General features: G+C 41.5%; 1 protein-coding gene across 6 annotated transcripts in view; it reads left to right on the top strand.

Annotated features, from left to right (window-relative positions):
* LOC115194901 (endonuclease domain-containing 1 protein) overlaps window positions 1-20913 on the top strand; it is a 238049-nt gene that overhangs the window by 193254 nt on the left and 23882 nt on the right. The window contains exons 1-2 of one of the 6 annotated variants that reach the window (XM_029754815.1): window positions 17196-17716; window positions 17979-20344. The exons of 2 other annotated variants lie outside the window; for them this stretch is intronic. In XM_029754815.1, coding sequence (XP_029610675.1) covers window positions 17390-17716; window positions 17979-18710 — 1059 coding nt within the window. In that variant the 5' untranslated portion in view covers window positions 17196-17389 and the 3' untranslated portion in view covers window positions 18711-20344. Of the gene's footprint in view, window positions 1-17195; window positions 17717-17978; window positions 20345-20913 lie in introns of those variants that run through there. 3 more of the 6 variants (XM_029754816.1, XR_003878551.1, XM_029754810.1) reach the window with 3 other exon arrangements.

Genomic DNA, 20913 nt, shown 5'->3' on the forward strand with positions numbered 1-20913 from the left:
ATTAAGACAGTAAACTAACCTGTTAACGTTAGTGATTAAGACAGTAACCTAACCTGTTAACGTTAGTGATTAAGACAGTAACCTAACCTGTTAATGTTAGTGATTAAGACAGTAGCCTAACCTGTTAACGTTAGTGATTAAGACAGTAACCTAACTTGTTAACGTTAGCTAGCTACTACTAGTGGATATAATTTTAGATAAAAGTCATCTATAGAGATATAAAATAATTTGCTACCACGTGTCTAATAGACAAAAAATATCAGGAAGTGAATATAAAAATAAAAACTATGAGAAAAGAGGCACAATCTCTAAACCAAAGAAAATCTCTGGTGAAATGTATCAGTGTGCAGCAATGTCCATCAGCTGGTGGGGAGAATTACAAGCCTACGAGGACAGGCCATTCATTCACCGAGAACGACGAGCCCCCGTTAGCTGATTCTAGCAGCGAAGAGGACAAACCGGAGGAGTCCGAGCCATGCACTTCCACCGATGATGACAGCTCTCTGGCTGGACAAGAACAGGTGGTCGCACCAGACCCAGCTACACCTCCAAACAATGCCGGAGAAGACCCTACTATCTTGGACCCAGACTCAGATTCGTTGCTCCCCGTCCCCCGGTGACAGTGGTGGTGCTGCTGCTAAATCCGACTCCCATACAAAAATCATAAAAGATCCCGGTGAGATGCCAAAATATATGAATGGATCTTTACAGGATATGTTAGATCAGGCTGGGCCACATCAGGATAAGGAGGGGAATTTACCAAGAGATGAGGGGCAATGAAAGTTTTCGGTGGCCAACTACAATAGGAGGATGGTGAACGGGGAGAGAGTGGAGAGACCAAGGCTTGTCTATTCCAAGAAAAACGATGCAGCCTTCTGTTTTTGCTGCAAACATTTTTCACAAGAGTGTAAATCTGCGCTGGTCAGGGATGGAACCAGGGACTGGAGGAATCAGTGTCTCCTCCTCAGCCTCTCATGAGAAGTTGCATGACCACCCAGATAGTTTCCAGAGGTGGAAGGAGCTGGAGATCAGGCTGGTTTCCAAGCAAACTCACATGATTTGATTTCAGGACCATGGACAGCTACCGAGAGAAAACATCGCTGACTGCACTGCAGCACCACAGCAGAGGAAAGAGGCCACTCTACACAATAAATACATGCTGATGTTGGACCATCACATTCGATATGGAAATAAACATCATTCATTAAGGCTGGGTCATTGACAGAAAGCTTATTTTACACTGCTACAGCGAAACGAGGCCCGCCATGCATTTATGAAAGCGCTTGTTTCCAAAGCTCAAATGATCTTACTGTATTTTACAGTTCTACAGGAATATTAAAATATATGTTCAATATGTTATATAAAAGTGTTATTTTTATTGTAATTGTAACATTTATGGGGTCGTTCCATGTGTGATAACAGGTGTGATATTATTAATCAGAAACCCGTTTTCCTACTGTAGGTAGTAGGTTGCATAGTGACAGCAAAATTGTAACTCTCCGATGCAGCGGTTCAAGTTAAATTCCCTTCTGCCTGGTAAGGAACCTCCTATATGTACACGCGTCCACACAACATGTTAACGGGCATAAACACACAATTACACTGATAATTGGAGCTTATTTCTTCATCCTCCAATAAATAAGTGGTGAGACTCCCTGTTTGACGGACACAATTATCCTCCATAGTTGTCGGTATAGACATATACTCCAATACTGTCGCATGTACTGATTAAATACCTCCGTGTCTGGGAAGGGCTTGGTGTGTTTGGTTCTGATTAAATACCTCCGTGTCTGGGAAGGGCTTGGTGTGTTTGGTTCTGATTAAATACCTCCGTGTCTGGGAAGGGCTTGGGGTGTTTGGTTCTGATTAAATACCTCCGTGTCTGGGAAGGGCTTGGTGTGTTTGGTTCTGATTAAATACCTCCGTGTCTGGGAAGGGCTTGGTGTGTTTGGTTCTGATTAAATACCTCCGTGTCTGGGAAGGGCTTGGTGTGTTTGGTTCTGATTAAATACCTCCGTGTCTGGGAAGGGCTTGGTGTGTTTGGTTCTGATTAAATACCTCCGTGTCTGGGAAGGGCTTGGTGTGTTTGGTTCTGATTAAATACCTCCGTGTCTGGGAAGGGCTTGGTGTGTTTGGTTCTGATTAAATACCTCCGTGTCTGGGAAGGGCTTGGTGTGTTTGGTTCTGATTAAATACCTCCGTGTCTGGGAAGGGCTTGGGGTGTTTGGTTCTGATTAAATACCTCCGTGTCTGGGAAGGGCTTGGTGTGTTTGGTTCTGATTAAATACCTCCGTGTCTGGGAAGGGCTTGGTGTGTTTGGTTCTGATTAAATACCTCCGTGTCTGGGAAGGGCTTGGTGTGTTTGGTTCTGATTAAATACCTCCGTGTCTGGGAAGGGCTTGGTGTGTTTGGTTCTGATTAAATACCTCCGTGTCTGGGAAGGGCTTGGTGTGTTTGGTTCTGATTAAATACCTCCGTGTCTGGGAAGGGCTTGGTGTGTTTGGTTCTGATTAAATACCTCCGTGTCTGGGAAGGGCTTGGTGTGTTTGGTTCTGATTAAATACCTCCGTGTCTGGGAAGGGCTTGGTGTGTTTGGTTCTGATTAAATACCTCCGTGTCTGGGAAGGGCTTGGTGTGTTTGGTTCTGATTAAATACCTCCGTGTCTGGGAAGGGCTTGGTGTGTTTGGTTCTGATTAAATACCTCTGTATCTCGGAAGGGCTTGGTGTGTTTGGTACTGATTAAATACCTCTGTATCTGGGAAGGGCTTGGTGTGTTTGGTACTGATTAAATACCTCCGTGTCTGGGAAGGGCTTGGTGTGATTGGTTCTGATTAAATACCTCTGTATCTGGGAAGGGCTTGGTGTGTTTGGTACTGATTAAATACCTCCGTGTCTGGGAAGGGCTCGGTGTGTTTGGTTCTGATTAAATACCTCCGTGTCTGGGAAGGGCTTGGTGTGTTTGGTTCTGATTAAATACCTCCGTGTCTGGGAAGGGCTTGGTGTGTTTGGTTCTGATTAAATACCTCCGTGTCTGGGAAGGGCTTGGTGTGTTTGGTTCTGATTAAATACCTCCGTGTCTGGGAAGGTCTTGGTGTGTTTGGTTCTGATTAAATACCTCCGTGTCTGGGAAGGTCTTGGTGTGTTTGGTTCTGATTAAATACCTCCGTGTCTGGGAAGGGCTTGGTGTGTTTGGTTCTGATTAAATACCTCCGTGTCTGGGAAGGTCTTGGTGTGTTTGGTTCTGATTAAATACCTCCGTGTCTGGGAAAGGCTTGGTGTGTTTGGTTCTGATTAAATACCTCCGTGTCTGGGAAGGGCTTGGTGTGTTTGGTTCTGATTAAATACCTCCGTGACTGGGAAGGGCTTGGTGTGTTTGGTTCTGATTAAATACCTCCGTGTCTGGGAAGGGCTTGGTGTGTTTGGTTCTGATTAAATACCTCCGTGTCTGGGAAGGGCTTGGTGTGTTTGGTTCTGATCAAATACCTCCGTGTCTGGGAAGGGCTTGGTGTGTTTGGTTCTGATTAAATACCTCCGTGTCTGGGAAGGGCTTGGTGTGTTTGGTTTTGAATAAATACCTCCGTGTCTGGGAAGGGCTTGGTGTGTTTGGTTCTGATTAAATACCTCCGTGTCTGGGAAGGGCTTGGGGTGTTTGGTTCTGATTAAATACCTCCGTGTCTGGGAAGGGCTTGGTGTGTTTGGTTCTGATTAAATACCTCCGTGTCTGGGAAGGTGTGTTGGACTAAAACCAGGGCTCCAATTGACTGAGGGTATCACGTATCCTTTGTTAAAGAAAATAGCAAAATGATATCTATTGTTTGCTTTATATTTGTAAATAAATACATAAAACGTATCCAGATTATATCCAGCGGTCTATAACGATGCTTAACTCTGTGACGTCTTATGGTAGAAACAACCTCTAAAATGCAGAGAAAGACGGGACTCCGATGCAGATGGAGATAAATTGATTCCTCTCTATGACAATCTGAAGCTGAGCTGCAGCCTATAATATTCTTAGAGGTACAAAAAAATGGACTTTGCTATTCTGTCCCTATTAATTGAGCTTTTCTCTTTCTGAAAAGATAGGATGTTTGTTTAAACCCAGGCAGCTTTTAAGGAAGCACTTCTGTTGTTGGGTTTTACAACGGACGAGAAGCCAGCAGTTGAAGCTTACAGTTTTCTGCGACAGTAGAGCCTCTGTCTGGGTGGAAAGGTCACTTTTGAAAGTGCCATGCTTAGATTCATCAGGATGTCTAAGATGTCATTATTTTTCTCTCGTCTAGGATGGCAGAACATCCGGGCCATTGGTGATTTTATCAATGTAATCAGATATACCAGGCTATGTTATTGACATTGAACTGATTATATAGCCTACTAACCAGATGTGTTAAATGATGTTTAATTTGTAGCAGAGGACTATTAATTGGGCTGCTATTATGTTTTGTTCCTCCGACTTTTAGCGGAGAAAAAATGGACCCAAACACATTGGGGGGCAGAACGTCCAGGTCCGGTCCTGGAAGTGTTTAACACCTTTTATGTACACACTTTATTAGAATACTCATGAAATACACATTGTTATATTTGGTAACACATGTTTATTTCCCCTCGACTCCAACCCCATTCGATGTAATGTCTACATAAGGGTCCAAACAACAAAACACTCACACAGCTCTGAGGAAGGCCTTGAGGCCGATACGGACAGCGGAATAAAGAGCAGTGATACTAGCAAGAGCAGTGGGCTGGTTTCTCCTTTTATATCAGTTTAACAACGTATAAAATACAACATTATTCAGAATATCAGATAACAGGACTTATCCAGCTGCGTATTGTTAGGTAGCACTGGTCCAGGGTGTTATATCCATCAAGACGGTTCAGCACCATCAAGATGCACGTCACACCCTGGACCAGAGCTATTCATTAGGACGTAGTGCAACAACATATTACAGTTATATACGTCCCTAATGGCCCCCTATTCCCTTTATAGTGCACTACAATAGGGTACCATATGGGAAGGAAAAAAGTTCGTAATTACAACAAAGAACCACTGGGGGGCGACAGACAACAGTAGACAACTCTGTACAATAGAACATAAGTACATAAATTACATTATAATGCCAATCACTGCAGAAAGTGTGTGTGTGTGTGTGTGTGTGTGTGTGTGTGTGTGTGTGTGTGTGTGTGTGTGTGTGTGTGTGTGTGTGTGTGTGTGTGTGTGTGTGTGTGTGTGTGTCAGTATGACCCCAGTTACAATGAAAATCACTTTGTTCAACAGACCAGGAGATATTTATTGGTTATTGATGGATCAGCAAAGTGATTGGTGATTGATTGGTAACATGGTGAGTACAGGGTTCTCCATGTTTTCTCCCAGGTCAGTAATATATTGCTTTGTCCCAAATGGAACGCTATTCCCTATGTAGTGCACTACTTTAGACCAGGGCCTATATGAACCCTATTCCCTATTTACTGCACTACCTTATTCCAGGGCCTATTTAAACCCTATTCCCTATGTAGTGCACTTCTTTAGACCAGGGCCTATTTGACCATGTCATCTATTCAGTAGTGGGGTTTGTAGTTGGACACGCGCTTTGCTGTACGAAAGACAGTTTGAGTTAAGACGGGTCTCTCTCTTTCTCTAAATTAAAATTCATCCATCTTTGTATTTTCAGACTTATAGAAGATAGCACACTATTACTAAGGTGATGAGTAGATTACCATAATTTAGGATAATAACATAACTCAATAACTGTTGGCAAAACAGATTGCAGTTTTCAATGCATGGCTGAGCAGTGGTATAGAGTAGGTCTAGGCTATAGGCTATATTAGATAGGTTTCTTAGAGTAGGTATAGGCTATAGGCTATATTAGATAGGTTTCTTAGAGTAGGTCTAGGCTATAGGCTATATCAGATAGGTTTTTTAGAGTAGGTCTAGGCTATAGGCTATATCAGATAGGTTTCTTAGAGTAGGTATAGGCTATAGTCTATATTAGATACGTTTCTTCTTTCTTTTTGTGTTTTTTAAATTATTATTTTTATTTCACCTTTATTTAACCAGGTAGGCTAGTTGAGAACAAGTTCTCATTTACAACTGCGACCTGTCCAAGATAAAGCAAAGCAGTTCGACACATTCAACAACACAGTTACACATGGAATAAACAAACATACAGTCAATAATACAGTAGAAAAAAAAGACAACAAAAAGTCTAAACATAGAACATAGACATACAAAAACAGATAAACACCCCCTGTCACGCCCTGACCACTCTACCATAGAAAATAACAACTTACTATGGTCAGGACGTGACAAGGATGTAGAAGACATCCCCCCGGGAATATATTTCAGGATGTAGAAGACATCCCCTCAGGAATATTTTTCAGGATGTAGAAGACATCTCCCCCAGGAATGTAAATCAGGATGAAGAAGACATCCCCCTCAGGAATATATTTCAGGATGTAGAAGACATCCCCCCCCCTAGGAATATATTTCAGGATGTAGAAGACACCCCCCCAGGAATATATTTCAGGATGTAGAAGACATCCCCCTCAGGAATATATTTCAGGATGTAGAAGACATCCCTGATAAGGGATTTATATGTTTAAATGTAATGATTAAATAATTCTACCCTGAAACCTAACTATTAGTGATTATTAGTTTATGTAGCATGTATAATGAATAATTAAAGTACTAAACGTAAGTCCCATAAGGTTTAGTAGAGACCTGTGAGGAAGAGATCTGTATGTGTGTGCCTAAGAAAATACAGAGATCAATTAGACTGTGTCTGGCCCGACTTGGCTAAAACTCTGAGGAACTTATGATAGGACAGGGAATACTTCTCAAGGTTTCTCTAATCTCTTTGGGAATGGAATGGACAGTGCTGGGTAGTGATAAACAGTGATGAGAACTCTGGGGAGGGATACAACTCACCTACCGTTCGTGTGTATGTATGTGCGTAGGATATCTACTATTAGTGTGTATGTATGTGTGTAAGTAGGGAGTGAACTATAAAATGGATGTCTTTGGATTATGAACTTCAGAACGTTCTCTGAATTAAACTGTACGGACCTTTTGCAGAAGCTGAGTCTTTGCCTAATTATTATTAACCTCTCTAGGGGAGGTGGGACGAAATCGTCCCACACTATTCAACAGCCAGTGACAAATCAGAGCGCCAAATTTAAAACCACAAAATGTCATAATTCAAAGTTCTCAAACATAGGACTATTTTACACCATTTTATTAGATACACTTCTCCTGAATCGAACCACATTGTCCGATTTCAAAAAGGCTTTACAGCGAAAGCAAAACATTAGATTATGTTAGGAGAGTACATAGACACAAAAAACCACACAGCCATTTCCAAGCAACTAGCATGCATCACAAATACACAAAACACAGCTAAATGCAGCACTAACCTTTGATGATCTTCATCAGATGACACTCCTGGACATCATGTTATACAATACATGCATGTTTTGTTCAATCAAGTTTATATTTATATAAAAAAACAGCTTTTTACATTAGCATGTGACGTTCAGAACTAGCATACCCACCGAAAACTTCCGGTGAATTGACTAACAATTTACTAAATTACTCACGATAAACGTTCACAAAAAGCATAACAATTATTTTAAGAATTATAGATACAGAACTCCTCTATGCACTCGATATGTCCGATTTTAAAATAGCTTTTCGGATGAAGCACATTTTGCAATATTCTAAGTACATAGCCCAGCCATCACGGGCTAGCTATTTAGACACCCGGCAAGTTTAGCCTTCACCAAAATCATATTTACTATAAGAAAAATGGTCTTACTTTTCCTGTTCTTCGTCAGAATGCACTCCCAGGACTTCTACTTCAATAACAAATGTTGGTTTGGTCCCAAATAATCCATCGTTATATCCAAACAGTTATATCCAAACAAATAATCCATCGTTATATCCAAACACACGAGCAAAAGCGCTCGTGTGTTTCAGCCAGGGCTTTGAATTACGTCATTCAGGTTTTTCCCGGGCTCTAAGACCCCATTGGAGCCGTAGGAAGTGTCACGTAACAGCAGAGATCCTTTGTAATGAATAGAGATGACAAAGAAGGGCAAGAAATGGTCAGACAGGGTACTTCCTGTACAGAATCGTCTCACGTTTTGGCCTGCCAAATGAGTTCTGTTATACTCAGAGTCCATTCAAACAGTTTTAGAAACTTTGGAGTGTTTTCTATCCAAAGCTAATAATTATATGCATATTCTAGTTTCTGGGCAGGAGTAATAATCAGATTAAATCGGGTATGTTTTTTATCCAGCCGTGAAAATACTGCCCCCTAGCCATAAGAGGTTAACGAGAGTCTTGTCTTTAAAATGGTGTAAAATAGTCATATGTTTGAGAAATTGAAGTAATAGCATTTCTAAGGTATTTGAATAACGCGCCACAGGATTCCACTGGCTGTTACGTAGGTGGGACGATTTCGTCCCGCCGGCCCTAGAGAAGTTAAACGGCCTCCTACTCAAACTCAGAAGCTAGGATATGCATATAATTAGTAGATGTGGATAGAAAACACCCTAAAACTTAGTTTCTAAAACTGTTTGAATGGTGTCTGTGAGTATAACAGAACTCATATGGCAGTCAAAACCCCGAGACAGATCCTAACAGGAAGTGGAAATCTGATTTGTGGACTCAACTTCAGCACTTTGCCTATAAAACACAGTTAGTTATTCATTGAGCACTTCCTATGGCTTCCACTAGATGTCCCCAGTCTTTACAAAGTGGTTTGAGTCTTCTACGGTACAAACTGACCGAATGAGAGGCTGTGGAACTTGGTCATAGGGGGAGGGCCATTACCATTATGATGCGGGCGCCCCTGGCTACCCTCCCCTTTCGAAACGTTTAGAAAGACAATGCAATCGTCCCCCTTGAATGTTATTGAAGCTCTGGTTGAAAAAGGCCCTAAAGATTTATGTTATACAACATTTGACATGTTTGAACGAACTTAAAAAAAAAAATTTTGCACATTCGTCACGAGAAGTCCCGCGCGCTACGGTACATTTTGAGTAGCCTTCGGAACGCGCTAACAAGAAGAAGCTATTGGGACATAAATTATCAACTTTTTCGAACAAAACTACATTTGTTGTGGACCTGGGATTCCTGGAAGTGCCTTCTGATGAAGATAATCAAAGGTAAGGGAATATTTACAATAGTATACAAGAGTAGATTTGATATTCGATTGTTCCAAGATGGCGCTGACCTGTATCGCTAGCCTATTTTTCTGAGTATAGCATCCCCTTTTATTGCAAAGTGTGATTTCCCAGTAAAGTTATTTTTAAATCTGGCAATGCGGGTGCTTTCACGAGATGTTAATCTATAATTCTTTGAATGACAATATTACATTTTAAAAATGTTTTCGAATAGTAATTTAGTAAATTGGAGTGCTGATTCACCGGATGCATTTGAGGGAAAATATTTTCTCAACGTCACGCGCCGATGTAAAATGCTGTTTTTATATATAAATATGAACTTTATCGAACAAAAGAATGCATGTATTGTGTAACATGATGTCCTAGGAGTGTCATCTGATGAAGATTGTCAAAGGTTAGTGCTGCATTTAGCTGTTTTTTGGTTATTTGTGATGCATGTGGTTGGTCGGAAAATGGCTATGTGAATACTTTGACGATATACTCCTCTAACATAATCTAATGTTTTGCTTTTGCTGTAAAGCCTTTTTGAAATCGGACAACGTGGTTCGATTCAGGAGAGGTGCATCTATAAAACGATATAAAATAGTCCTATATTTGAGGAAAAAAATTATTACATTTTGCAATGGTTCGGTTATGAATATGGCAATATGATTTTTCGCTGGATGTTGATCCCGCATGCGGGACGAACGCTTCAAGAATATAAGTCGATAACAGTTTGGGTCTAGAGTGTCAACCCCTTTGAACAAGGGGATGACCGCGGCAGCTTTCCAATCTTTAGGGATCTCGGACAATACGAAAGAGAGGTTGAACAGACTGGTAATAGGGTTGCAACAATGGCGGCGGATAATTTTAAAAAGAGAGGGTCCAGATTGTCTAGCCCAGCTGATTTGTACGGGTCCAGGTTTTGCAGCTCTTTCAGAACATCTGCTATCTGGATTTGGGTGAAAGAGAAGCTGGGGAGGCTTGGGCAAGTAGCTGTGGGGGGTGCGGAGCTGTTGGCTGGGGTTTGGGTAGCCAGGAGGAAGGCATGGCAGCCGTAGAGAAATGCTTATTGAAATTCTCGATTATAGTGGATTTATTGGTGGTGACAGTGTTTCCTAGCCTCAGTGCAGTAGGCAGCTGGGAGGAGGTGCTCTTATTCTCCATGGACTTTACAGTGTCACAAGTTTTTTGGGAGTTAGAGCTACAGGATGCAAATTTCTGTTTGAAAAAGCTAGTCTTTGCTTTCTTGACTGACTGCGTGTATTGGTTCCTGACTTCCATGAACAGTTGCATATCGCAGGGACTATTAGATGCTAGTGCAGTCCGTCACTGGATGTTTTTGTGCTGGTCGAGGCCAGTCAGGTCTGGAGTGAACCAAGGGCTATATCTGTTCTTAGTTCTACATTTTTTGAAAGGGGCATGCTTATTTAAGATGGTGAGGAAATTACTTTTAAAGAACGTCCAGGCATCCTCAACTGACAGTATGAGGTCAATATCCTTCCAGGATACCCGGGCCAGGTCGATTAGAAAGGCCTGCTCGCAGAAGTGCTTTAGGGAGCATTTGATAGTGATGAGGGGTGGTCGTTTGACCGCGGACCCATAGCGGATGCAGGCAATGAGGCAGTGATCGCTGAGATCCTGACTGAAAACAGCAGAGGTGTATTTGGAGGGCAAGTTGGTCAGGATAATATCTATGAGGGTGTCCATGTTTACAGATTTAGGGTTGTACCTTGTGGGTTCCTTGATGATTTGTGTGAGATTGAGGGCATCAAGCTTAGATTGTAGGACTGCCGGGGTGTTAAGCATATCCCAGTTTAGGTTACCTAACAGAACGAACTCTGAAGATAGATGGGGGAAATCAATTCACATATGGTGTCCAGGGCACAGCTGGGAGCTGAGGGGGGTCTATAACAGGTGGCAACAGCGAGTGACTTATTTCTGGAGAGATTAATTTTAAAAATTAGAAGCTCAAACTGTTTGGTGGAGTTGCAGTAGATTGCAACTCCTCCCCCTTTGGCAGTTCTATCTTGATGGAAAATGTTGTAGTTGGGGATGGAAATCTCAGAATTTTTGGTGGCCTTCCTAAGCCAGGATTCAGACACGGCAAGGACATCAGGCTTGGTGGAGTGTGCTAAAGCAGTGAGTAAAACAAACTTAGGGAGGAGGCTTCTGATGTTAACATGCATGAAACCAAGGCTTTTTCGATTACAGAAGTCAACAAATGAGGGTGCCTGGGGACACGCAGGGCCTGGGTTTACCTCCACATCACCCGAGGAACAGAGTATAAGGGTACGGCTAAAGGCTATCAAAACTGGCCGTCTAGTGCATTAGAGACAGAGAATAAAAAAAGGAGCAGATTTCTGGGCGTGGTAGAATAGATTCAGGGCATAATGTGCAGTGGATTTAAGCCCAGGTACTGAGTGATGATAAGAGAGGTTGCATCTCTGGGTGAGCTGGTTATACTGGGTGAACTTTGAAATATTGTTGTCAGGAAATACAATTTTTAGGGAAAGCGAATATGAACTGGAACTGGTGTGACAAATCAAATGTAAACCTACTGTAGGTCTACTTCCTGGAACTGGTGTGACAAATCAAATGTAAACCTACTGTAGGTCTACTTCCTGGAACTGGTGTGACATATCAAATGTAAACCTACTGTAGGTCTACTTCCTGGAACTGGTGTGACAAATCAAATGTAAACCTACTGTAGGTCTACTTCCTGGAACTGGTGCGACAAATCAAATGTAAACCTACTGTAGGTCTACTTCCTGGAACTGGTGTGACATATCAAATGTAAACCTACTGTTGGTCTACTTCCTGGAACTGGTGTGACAAATCAAATGTAAACCTACTGTAGGTCTACTTCCTGGAACTGTGTGGTGACCAGGCCTTTTAACAAGAACCATCACACATGTGTTTGAGGAATTTAAAATTGGCCCTAACTCTGTCATTGTGAAAGTAATTTCCCCGACCCCCTGCCCCCCTCCTTGACTTTTCTTAAATTTTTGTTTTTAATTTCACAAACAAAACAGTTTATAAGGAATTTTAGTTAAAAATGTACGTTTTTTCCTCCTGCCCCTCGTTCCCCCGACAGTTGCCTGCCCAGTCGATAGATTAACCTTTAACTGCTTTTTACTTATATTCATTATTATACAACAGAAATGTGTATTTATACTACCACAGTACCCTCTGATATGTGTATTTATACTACCACAGTACCCTCTGATATGTGTATTTATACTACCACAGTACCCTCTGATATGTGTATTTATACTACCACAGTACCCAACACTATGCTGTCCTATTCATATAGCAGGTGGGGGCAGCACAGGGTCAGAGGTCATCAGTTAGTGACTACTTTGAGAGTTGTTTTTCTTCTCTCATGATCTATCAATGCCTCAGGATGTCACTGGGTAAACATTATCTTACTGAATGATTAACTATTCTCTCATCAAATCTGTGAGAAGGTGTGTCTGAATTAAACAGTTGACCTTGCCAAGAGCGAGTTCTCCTAGATGCTGAACCCAGATGTAGTGACTGGGTACACTGAGAGTTTTTCTTCCTCTCTCATGATCAATCAGTGTCTCAGGATGTCACTGAGTAAACATCTAACTGAATGATTAACTATTCTCTCATGAGAACCATCATTTTACTTGCTGAAATATTGTCCAGAAATGACCTCATTGGACAGAAAGGGGAACTCCTCCCCACACGCATGTTGAACAAATATAATGTTTCCCTGAAACAAAGGATTCCTGTAGTTTCATGAAATAAGAAATTGATTCATAGTATATCATATGTCATACAAGCCAACACTTTATGTAAACAATTAGCAAATAAACGTTCACACCTTTAAATCACAACTACAAAGGACATTTTAAATGAAGTAAAATTGTGTGACCTGCTTTAGCTGTTTAAAATGTTTATGGTTTTGAAGAAGTTAAAAATGTTTTACTTAAGCGAAGAAGTTACTTTAAATATTATCCATGAAGGTAGGGCAGACTGGGGAACAAAGTAACACAGGGTCAGTTGTAACAGATAAATAAGTCCAGTTAGAAACCAGGTAGAAAGCCCTCATTCAATGTGATAATGGTTGGTTAGTTTCTCTACATGACCAAGAGATTTTGTTTAAATCCATTGATGACTTTTAGTTTTATTGAAGAAGAGAAAGGGTTTTGAGGCCCTAAAGTAAATATTCTATCCTCCTGTCTTTTTGTTAAATTATTGACCTGTGGAACATTCACCTACTGGGTCAATTATAACATTTAATATCCTCCACTTGGTTGAATTGTTAATGACTGGTAGGTCCTAGGAACATACTTAGTGTGTAATGGTAGCTGAGATACTGTATGTTGTTTGTATAAAAATATTATTAATTTAACTTAAATACAATTTTCATAATAAACTAAAGCCTAAAAGTGTTAGTTTGTTCTCCAGTCTCCTCTACTCTTACTGAGAAAAGGCCTCCTCAACTGAAGAATCTACAGCTGCTGAGTCTGAGGTGTTAATCAGTCCAGTGCTGCTCTGACCACAGTGTTGTTAGGAACCACATTTTCTAATGCTACATACACAGCCTTGTGTCAACTCTTACTGTGAACTACTTCAGTTACTGTGAACTACTTCAGTTACTGGAAATAAACTCAGCAGAGGTCAGACTACAGATACACCAAGTTGTAAACATCTTCCTCCATTTCATTCAGTTGTAAACATCTTCCTCCATTTCATTCAGTTGTAAACATCTTCCTCCATTTCATTCAGTTGTAAACATCTTCCTCCATTTCATTCAGTTGTAAACATCTTCCTCCATTTCATTCAGTTGTAAACATCTTCCTCCATTTCATTCAGTTGTAAACATCTTCCTCCATTTCATTTAGTTGTAAACATCTTCCTCCATTTCATTCAGTTGTAAACATCTTCCTCCATTTCATTCAGTTGTACACATCTTCCTCCATTTCATTCATTTGTACACATAATCTGCCAGAGCTGCCCGCCAGTCAAGAGTCGCCAGAGCTGCCCGCCAGTCAAGAGTCGCCAGAGCTGCCAGCCAGTCAAGAGTCGCCAGAGCTGCCCGCCAGTCAAGAGTCGCCAGAGCTGCCCGCCAGTCAAGAGTCGCCAGAGCTGCCCGCCAGTCAAGAGTCGCCAGAGCTGCCCGCCAGTCAAGAGTCGCCAGAGCTGCCCGCCAGTCAAGAGTCGCCAGAGCTGCCCGCCAGTCAGGAGCTGCCAGAGCCGCCCGCCAGTCAGGAGCTGCCAGAGCCGCCCGCCAGTCAGGAGCTGCCAGAGCCGCCCGCTAGTCAGGAGCTGCCAGAGCCGCCCGTCTGCCCGGATCAGCCAGAGTGGCCCGTCTGCCCGGATCAGCCAGAGTGGCCCGTCTGCCCGGATCAGCCAGAGTGGCCCGTCTGCCCGGATCAGTCAGAGTGGCCCGTCTGCCCGGATCAGCCAGAGTGGCCCGTCTGCCCGGATCAGCCAGAGTGGCCCGTCTGCCAGAGTGGCCCGTCTGCCCGGATCTGCCAGAGTGGCCCGTCTGCCCGGATATGCCAGAGTGGCCCGTCTGCCCGGATCGGCCAGAGTGGTGATATGTATATTTATACTACCACAGTACCCTCTGATATGTGTATTTATACTATCACAGTACCCTCTGATATGTGTATTTATACTATCACAGTACCCTCTGATATGTGTATTTATACTAACACAGTACCCAACCCTCATATGTGTATTTATACTACCACAGTACCATCTGATATACGTATTTATACTACCACAGTACCCCCTATGTGTATTTTTACTACCACAGTACCCTCTGATATGTATATTTATACTACCACAGTACCCTCTGATATGTGTATTTATACTATCACAGTACCCTCCGATATGTGTATTTATACTACCACAGTACACTCTGATATGTGTATTTATACTACCACAGTACCCAACCCTCTGATATGTGTATTTATACTACCACAGTACCCTCTGATATGTGTTTTTATACTACCAGAGTACCCAACCCTCTGATATGTGTATTTATACTACCACAGTACCCTCTGATATGTGTATTTATACTACCACAGTACCCTCTGATATGTGTATTTATACTACCACAGTACCCTCTGATATGTGTATTTATACTTCCACAGTACCCTCTGATATGTGTATTTATACTACCACAGTACCCAACACTATGCTGTCCTGTTCATATAACAGGTGGGGGCAGCACAGGGTCAGAGGTCATCAGTTAGTGACTACTTTGAGAGTTGTTTTTCTTCTCTCATGATCTATCAATGCCTCAGGATGTCACTGGGTAAACATTATCTTACTGAATGATTAACTATTCTCTCATGTTATCTGGGAGAAGGTTTGTCTGATTTAAAGAGAGGACCTGGCACAGAGTTAGTCCTGTCTGGTATAATTAGATGGTTTGGTTGGATAAACTCCTCTGTATGAAGATGAGTCCTGTCTGGTATAATTAGTGGTCAGACTGGACAAGGAGGGTTGGATAAACTCCTCTGTATGAAGATGAGTCCTGTCTGGTATAATTAGTGGTCAGACTGGACAAGGAGGGTTGGATAAACTCCTCTGTATGAAGATGAGTCCTGTCTGGTATAATTAGTGGTCAAGACTGGACAAGGAGGGTTGGATAAACTCCTCTGTATGAAGATGAGTCCTGTCTGGTATAATTAGTGGTCAGACTGGACAAGGAGGGTTGGATAAACTCCTCTGTATGAAGATGAGTCCTGTCTGGTATAATTAGTGGTCAGACTGGACAAGGAGGGTTGGATAAACTCCTCTGTATGTGGAACAGGTGGAACTATTTAGAATGTGTAACAATCAAACCTCCCTATTGGCTGTGTTCCACATTCTAAAGTAGAACCATCGTTTTACTTGCTGAAATATTGTCCAGAAATGACCTCATTGGACAGAAAGGGGAACTCCTCCCCACACGCATGTTGAACAAATATAATGTTTCTCTGAAACAAAGGATTCCTGTAGTTTCATGAATTGGTTAAATTGTAAACAACATGTATGTCCTAGGAACATATTTAGTGTGTAATGGTAGCCGAGATATGTTGTTTGCATAAAAATGTACTGATATCTTAAATAATATTTTCATAATAAACTACAGCCTAAAAGTGTTAGTTTGTTCCCCAGTCTCCTCTACTCTGACTGAGAAAAGGCCTCCTCAACTGAAGAATCTACAGCTGCTGAGTCTGAGGTGTTAATCAGTCCAGTGCTGCTCTGACCACAGTGTTGTTAGGAACCACATTTTCTAATGCTACATACACAGCCTTGTGTCAACTCTTACTGTGAACTACTTCAGTTACTGGAAATAAACTCAGCAGTGGTCAGACTACAGAATACACCAACATAAACAACACCAGTAAATGAATCCCATTATATGCCATCTTCTGGTTTCCAGGAAGTGAGTTAGAGGCAAAAAAAAGTTGATTGACAATTGATAGCTTCCTCCATTTCATTCAGTTGTAAACATCTTCCTCCATTTCATTCAGTTGTAAACATCTTCCTCCATTTCATTCAGTTGTAAACATCTTCCTCCATTTCATTCAGTTGTAAACATCTTCCTCCATTTCATTCAGTTGTAAACATCTTCCTCCGTTTCATTCAGTTGTAAACATATCTGTAATGTATGTAAGGCCTTTGAGACATCATACTAAATATGTTGAGTTGCTGAGTCAGAGACGCTAAGCCTTGTGGGATATTAATGAATGTGAACTCAGCAACTGTAATTCCAGAACAGTCCCTCTGTTGTAATAGTGTGATGTGTATCTTCTGACAGACTCTATGCTGAGTAAAATCATGTTTTTATCCTAAAACGTTTTTCTACCAGAACCAAAGTGTGGATGCAGTCACTATTTAGAGCAGTCTAATCTCATTAACCCAGAACTATAATATTGTGTGATTCAGTTCTGGGTCCATACGTGTTAGAAACTACAGGAGGTGAGTCACATGTTATTTATTACAGCAGTTTCCATGGAAACATACAGAGGGCTTTATGCAAATCAACCCTTTCTGTCTTGACATCTGAAGGAGGAGTCTCTGTAATAACTATTTAAATCAGTCTGTCCTGACTCAGCTCAGCAGTCTCCAGTCTACCAACTGGTCTCTGTAATAACTATTTAAAGCAGTCTGTCCTGACTCAGCTCAACAGTCTCCAGTCTACCAACTGGTCTCTGTAACTTCATCTTTGTCTCTGTGGTGTACTGTCTTCAGGTGATGATGGGGGTATTGAATCATCTCTCTACTCTCCTCCTTCTCTCTCTCCTTCCTCCTGCTCTCTCTCATGTAGTGGAGAAGTTCAGTGATGTTCCACAGTGCAAGGAGTTCTTCCTGGAGGGGACAACTCCAAATCTCCCGGGTATTTTGGTTGGTGGGAAAGTCCAGAACCAGAATCGCTACAAGCCGATCTGCCAGTTGTACAAAAACACCTACAGGTTTGCAACTCTCTACGACACGACCAACAGGATCCCTGTGTTCTCAGCCTACACCTTCACTGGTTATACAAAGGGTAGACCAATTCGGTCCTGGATGATCGAACCACAGGTAGGACTAATGTTTTGTCATATAACATAACATGTGTATTTGTTTACTTGTATATATCACAGACAGTTATGTTACCAAGTCAGTCCTGGATGATAGAGCCCCAGGTAGTTCTAATCTCTATTCATTCAACATGTGTATTTGTTTACTGCTATAGACATACAGTATCTTTGAGATACGAATGCATCTTTGGTCCAACCACTTTCAGTTTAAGTCTGGGTTGTTAAATTGTAAGAGTTTTAATGTCAGACTGATGTTTCTGCAGCTTGAAGATATAAAAAACCAACCTGACATGAAGGTGGATAATAAAGCTGTCACACACCAGGCTGTGGACACAGACTACGAACTAAACAAGATGAAATTGGACAGAGGTCACCTATTCCCATGTTCGCAAGTACCTGATGATGATACCAAGAGTTCCACTTTCACCCTGACAAACGCCGTTCCCCAGTACGAAAAGTTCAACCGAGGCAGCTGGAAGACAATGGAGTGCAGAGTCAGAAAATCTCTTGCGCTTAACTGTAAGGACAACAACAACAAGATAAAGGCCTATGTGGTGACTGGAGCAGTGCCCAGCAACATCAACAACAAACTGAACAACAGAGTGAACATCCCAGATCTCATGTGGACAGCCTACTGCTGTTACAGCAACAACCTGGGACAGTGGGTGGCTGGAGCACACTGGAGTAAGAACGTACAGGACACCCCAAAAAAAACATTGAATCCGGAAACCTTGGGAGCACTCGAAGGCGAGTTGAACAAGATCTACAATGTCGGAGTCAAGGTGTTTCACGATAAATGTCAAAGAACTGTTGTTCTGAGTGTATTAGAGGACGAGACAGGGAGGAACTTAGAGAGTGTAGAAGAGGTTAAGCCAGGGAGAAAGAGGGTCAGGGAAGGGATCGTAGGGAGGAGCAATAAGATGGCGAAAACATCAGGGGAGTTAAAGGAATGTAATGATGAGGATGGATGTGATTGTGACTGTGATGAAAAGTGATGAGTTTTGTCCAGTGGTAATTCCCACAACTATTGAGTTCACATCCCCTACGTTACAAGGGTTATAAGGTTTATAATGGTTATAAGGGTTAAGTAATAAGGGTTATTATCCAGGGTTATAAGGGTTAAATAATAAGGGTTATTATCCAGGGTTATAAGGGTTAAATAATAAGGGTTATTATCCAGGGTTATAAGGGTTAAATAATAAGGGTTATTATCCAGGGTTATAAGGGTTAAATAATAAGAGTTATTATCCAGGGTTATAAGGGTTAAATAATAAGGGTTATTATCCAGGGTTATAAGGGTTAAATAATAAGGGTTATTATCCAGGGTTATAAGGGTTATAATGGTTATAATTAAACAAGTTTAAGGGTTATAAAGGGTAAAGACAAGCTCTGTTACTTTGGCGACTAAGAAAGTATATTTTTAAACCTCCCACTTTGGGCTGGATGTAATCAATGTGTCGTTCATACATGTAGAATCTATCAGCAGAATTACTGTTTCCCTACATTTCACCCCCCTAGCAATTTGAGTCTTAGCCAATGAGCATCAGCTCCTCACATTTTAGTGGAAACTAGTGTGGTGGCAGAATTACTGTTGAATTGTTGTAACTTCTCAATGGACATGTTCTGTGTTGGACTGTGATGTCATGCCTTCCATAGAGTCCTGGTATGTCTGTACCTAAACACAAGGCCATTGTGTTCTGGAACTGTTGCTGGTATAAATAACTGTTGCCGGTATAAATAACTGCTGCTGGTATAAATAACTGTTGCCGGTATAAATAACTGTTGCCGGTATAAATAACTGTTGCCGGTATAAATAACTGTTGCTTGTATAAATAACTGTTGCTGGTATAAATAACTGTTGCTGGTATAAATAACTGTTGCTGGTATAAATAACTGTTGCCGGGTATAAATAACTGTTGCCGGTATAAATAACTGATGCCGGTATAAATAACTGTTGCCGGTATAAATAACTGTTGCCGGTATAAATAACTGTTGCCGGTATAAATAACTGTTGCTGGTATAAATAGCTGTTGCTGCTATAAATAACTGTTGCCGGTATAAATAACTGTTGCTGGTATAAATAACTGTTGCCGGTATAAATAACTGCTGCCGGTATAAATAACTGTTGCCGGTATAAATAACTGTTGCCGGTATAAATAACTGTTGCCGGTATAAATAACTGTTGCTTGTATAAATAACTGTTGCTGGTATAAATAACTGTTGCTGGTATAAATAACTGTTGCTGGTATAAATAACTGTTGCTGGTATAAATAACTGTTGCCGGGTATAAATAACTGTTGCCGGGTATAAATAACTGTTGCCGGTATAAATAACTGATGCCGGTATAAATAACTGTTGCCGGTATAAATAACTGTTGCCGGTATAAATAACTGTTGCCGGTATAAATAACTGTTGCTGGTATAAATAGCTGTTGCTGCTATAAATAACTGTTGCCGGTATAAATAACTGTTGCTGGTATAAATAACTGTTGTGTAACAATCTGATTGTGTTATCACCTCTCACTATATAAGGGACATGGATCCATTTACTCAGGGAGTTCTTCCCTGTGAAATCAGAATAATCTCCCCTGCAGCTGCTTGATTAAAGATGCTTCTATACAATTAAAAAATCTCTGCCTTCATTTTTGGATCTAATTTTCCACAACATTTGGTGCCGTGACCCAGATGGACTCAGACATCACTCTGGCCACAACTTAAAGAAAGTAAGAGACCTCATTAAAACATCTCTGTGAAGGACTGTCTGTTGTCCAGTCGAGCCTTAATGGTGAGAGATCTCTGTGAAGGACTGTCTGTTGTCCAGCCGAGCCTTAATGGTGAGAGATCTCTGTGAAGGACTGTCTGTTGTCCAGCCGAGCCTTAATGGTGAGAGATCTCTGTGAAGGACTGTTTGTTGTCCAGCCGAGCCTTAATGGTGAGAGATCTCTGTGAAGGACTGTCTGTTGTCCAGCCGAGCCTTAACGGTGAGAGATCTCTGTGAAGGACTGTCTGTTACCCAGTCGAGCCTTAATGGTGAGAGATCTCTGTGAAGGACTGTCTGTTGTCCAGTCGAGCTTTAATGGTGAGAGATCTCTTGTCCTCATCAGCCACAGAATGTTGGTGTTCAATTTGGCAGAACTATTTATTCCCTATAATAATGAATCTAACCGGTTAACATTGATTAATGGGAGCACAGTGGTGT

Source organism: Salmo trutta, chromosome 5 (assembly GCF_901001165.1).
Source record: "Salmo trutta chromosome 5, fSalTru1.1, whole genome shotgun sequence".
Lineage (NCBI taxonomy): Eukaryota > Metazoa > Chordata > Actinopteri > Salmoniformes > Salmonidae > Salmo > Salmo trutta.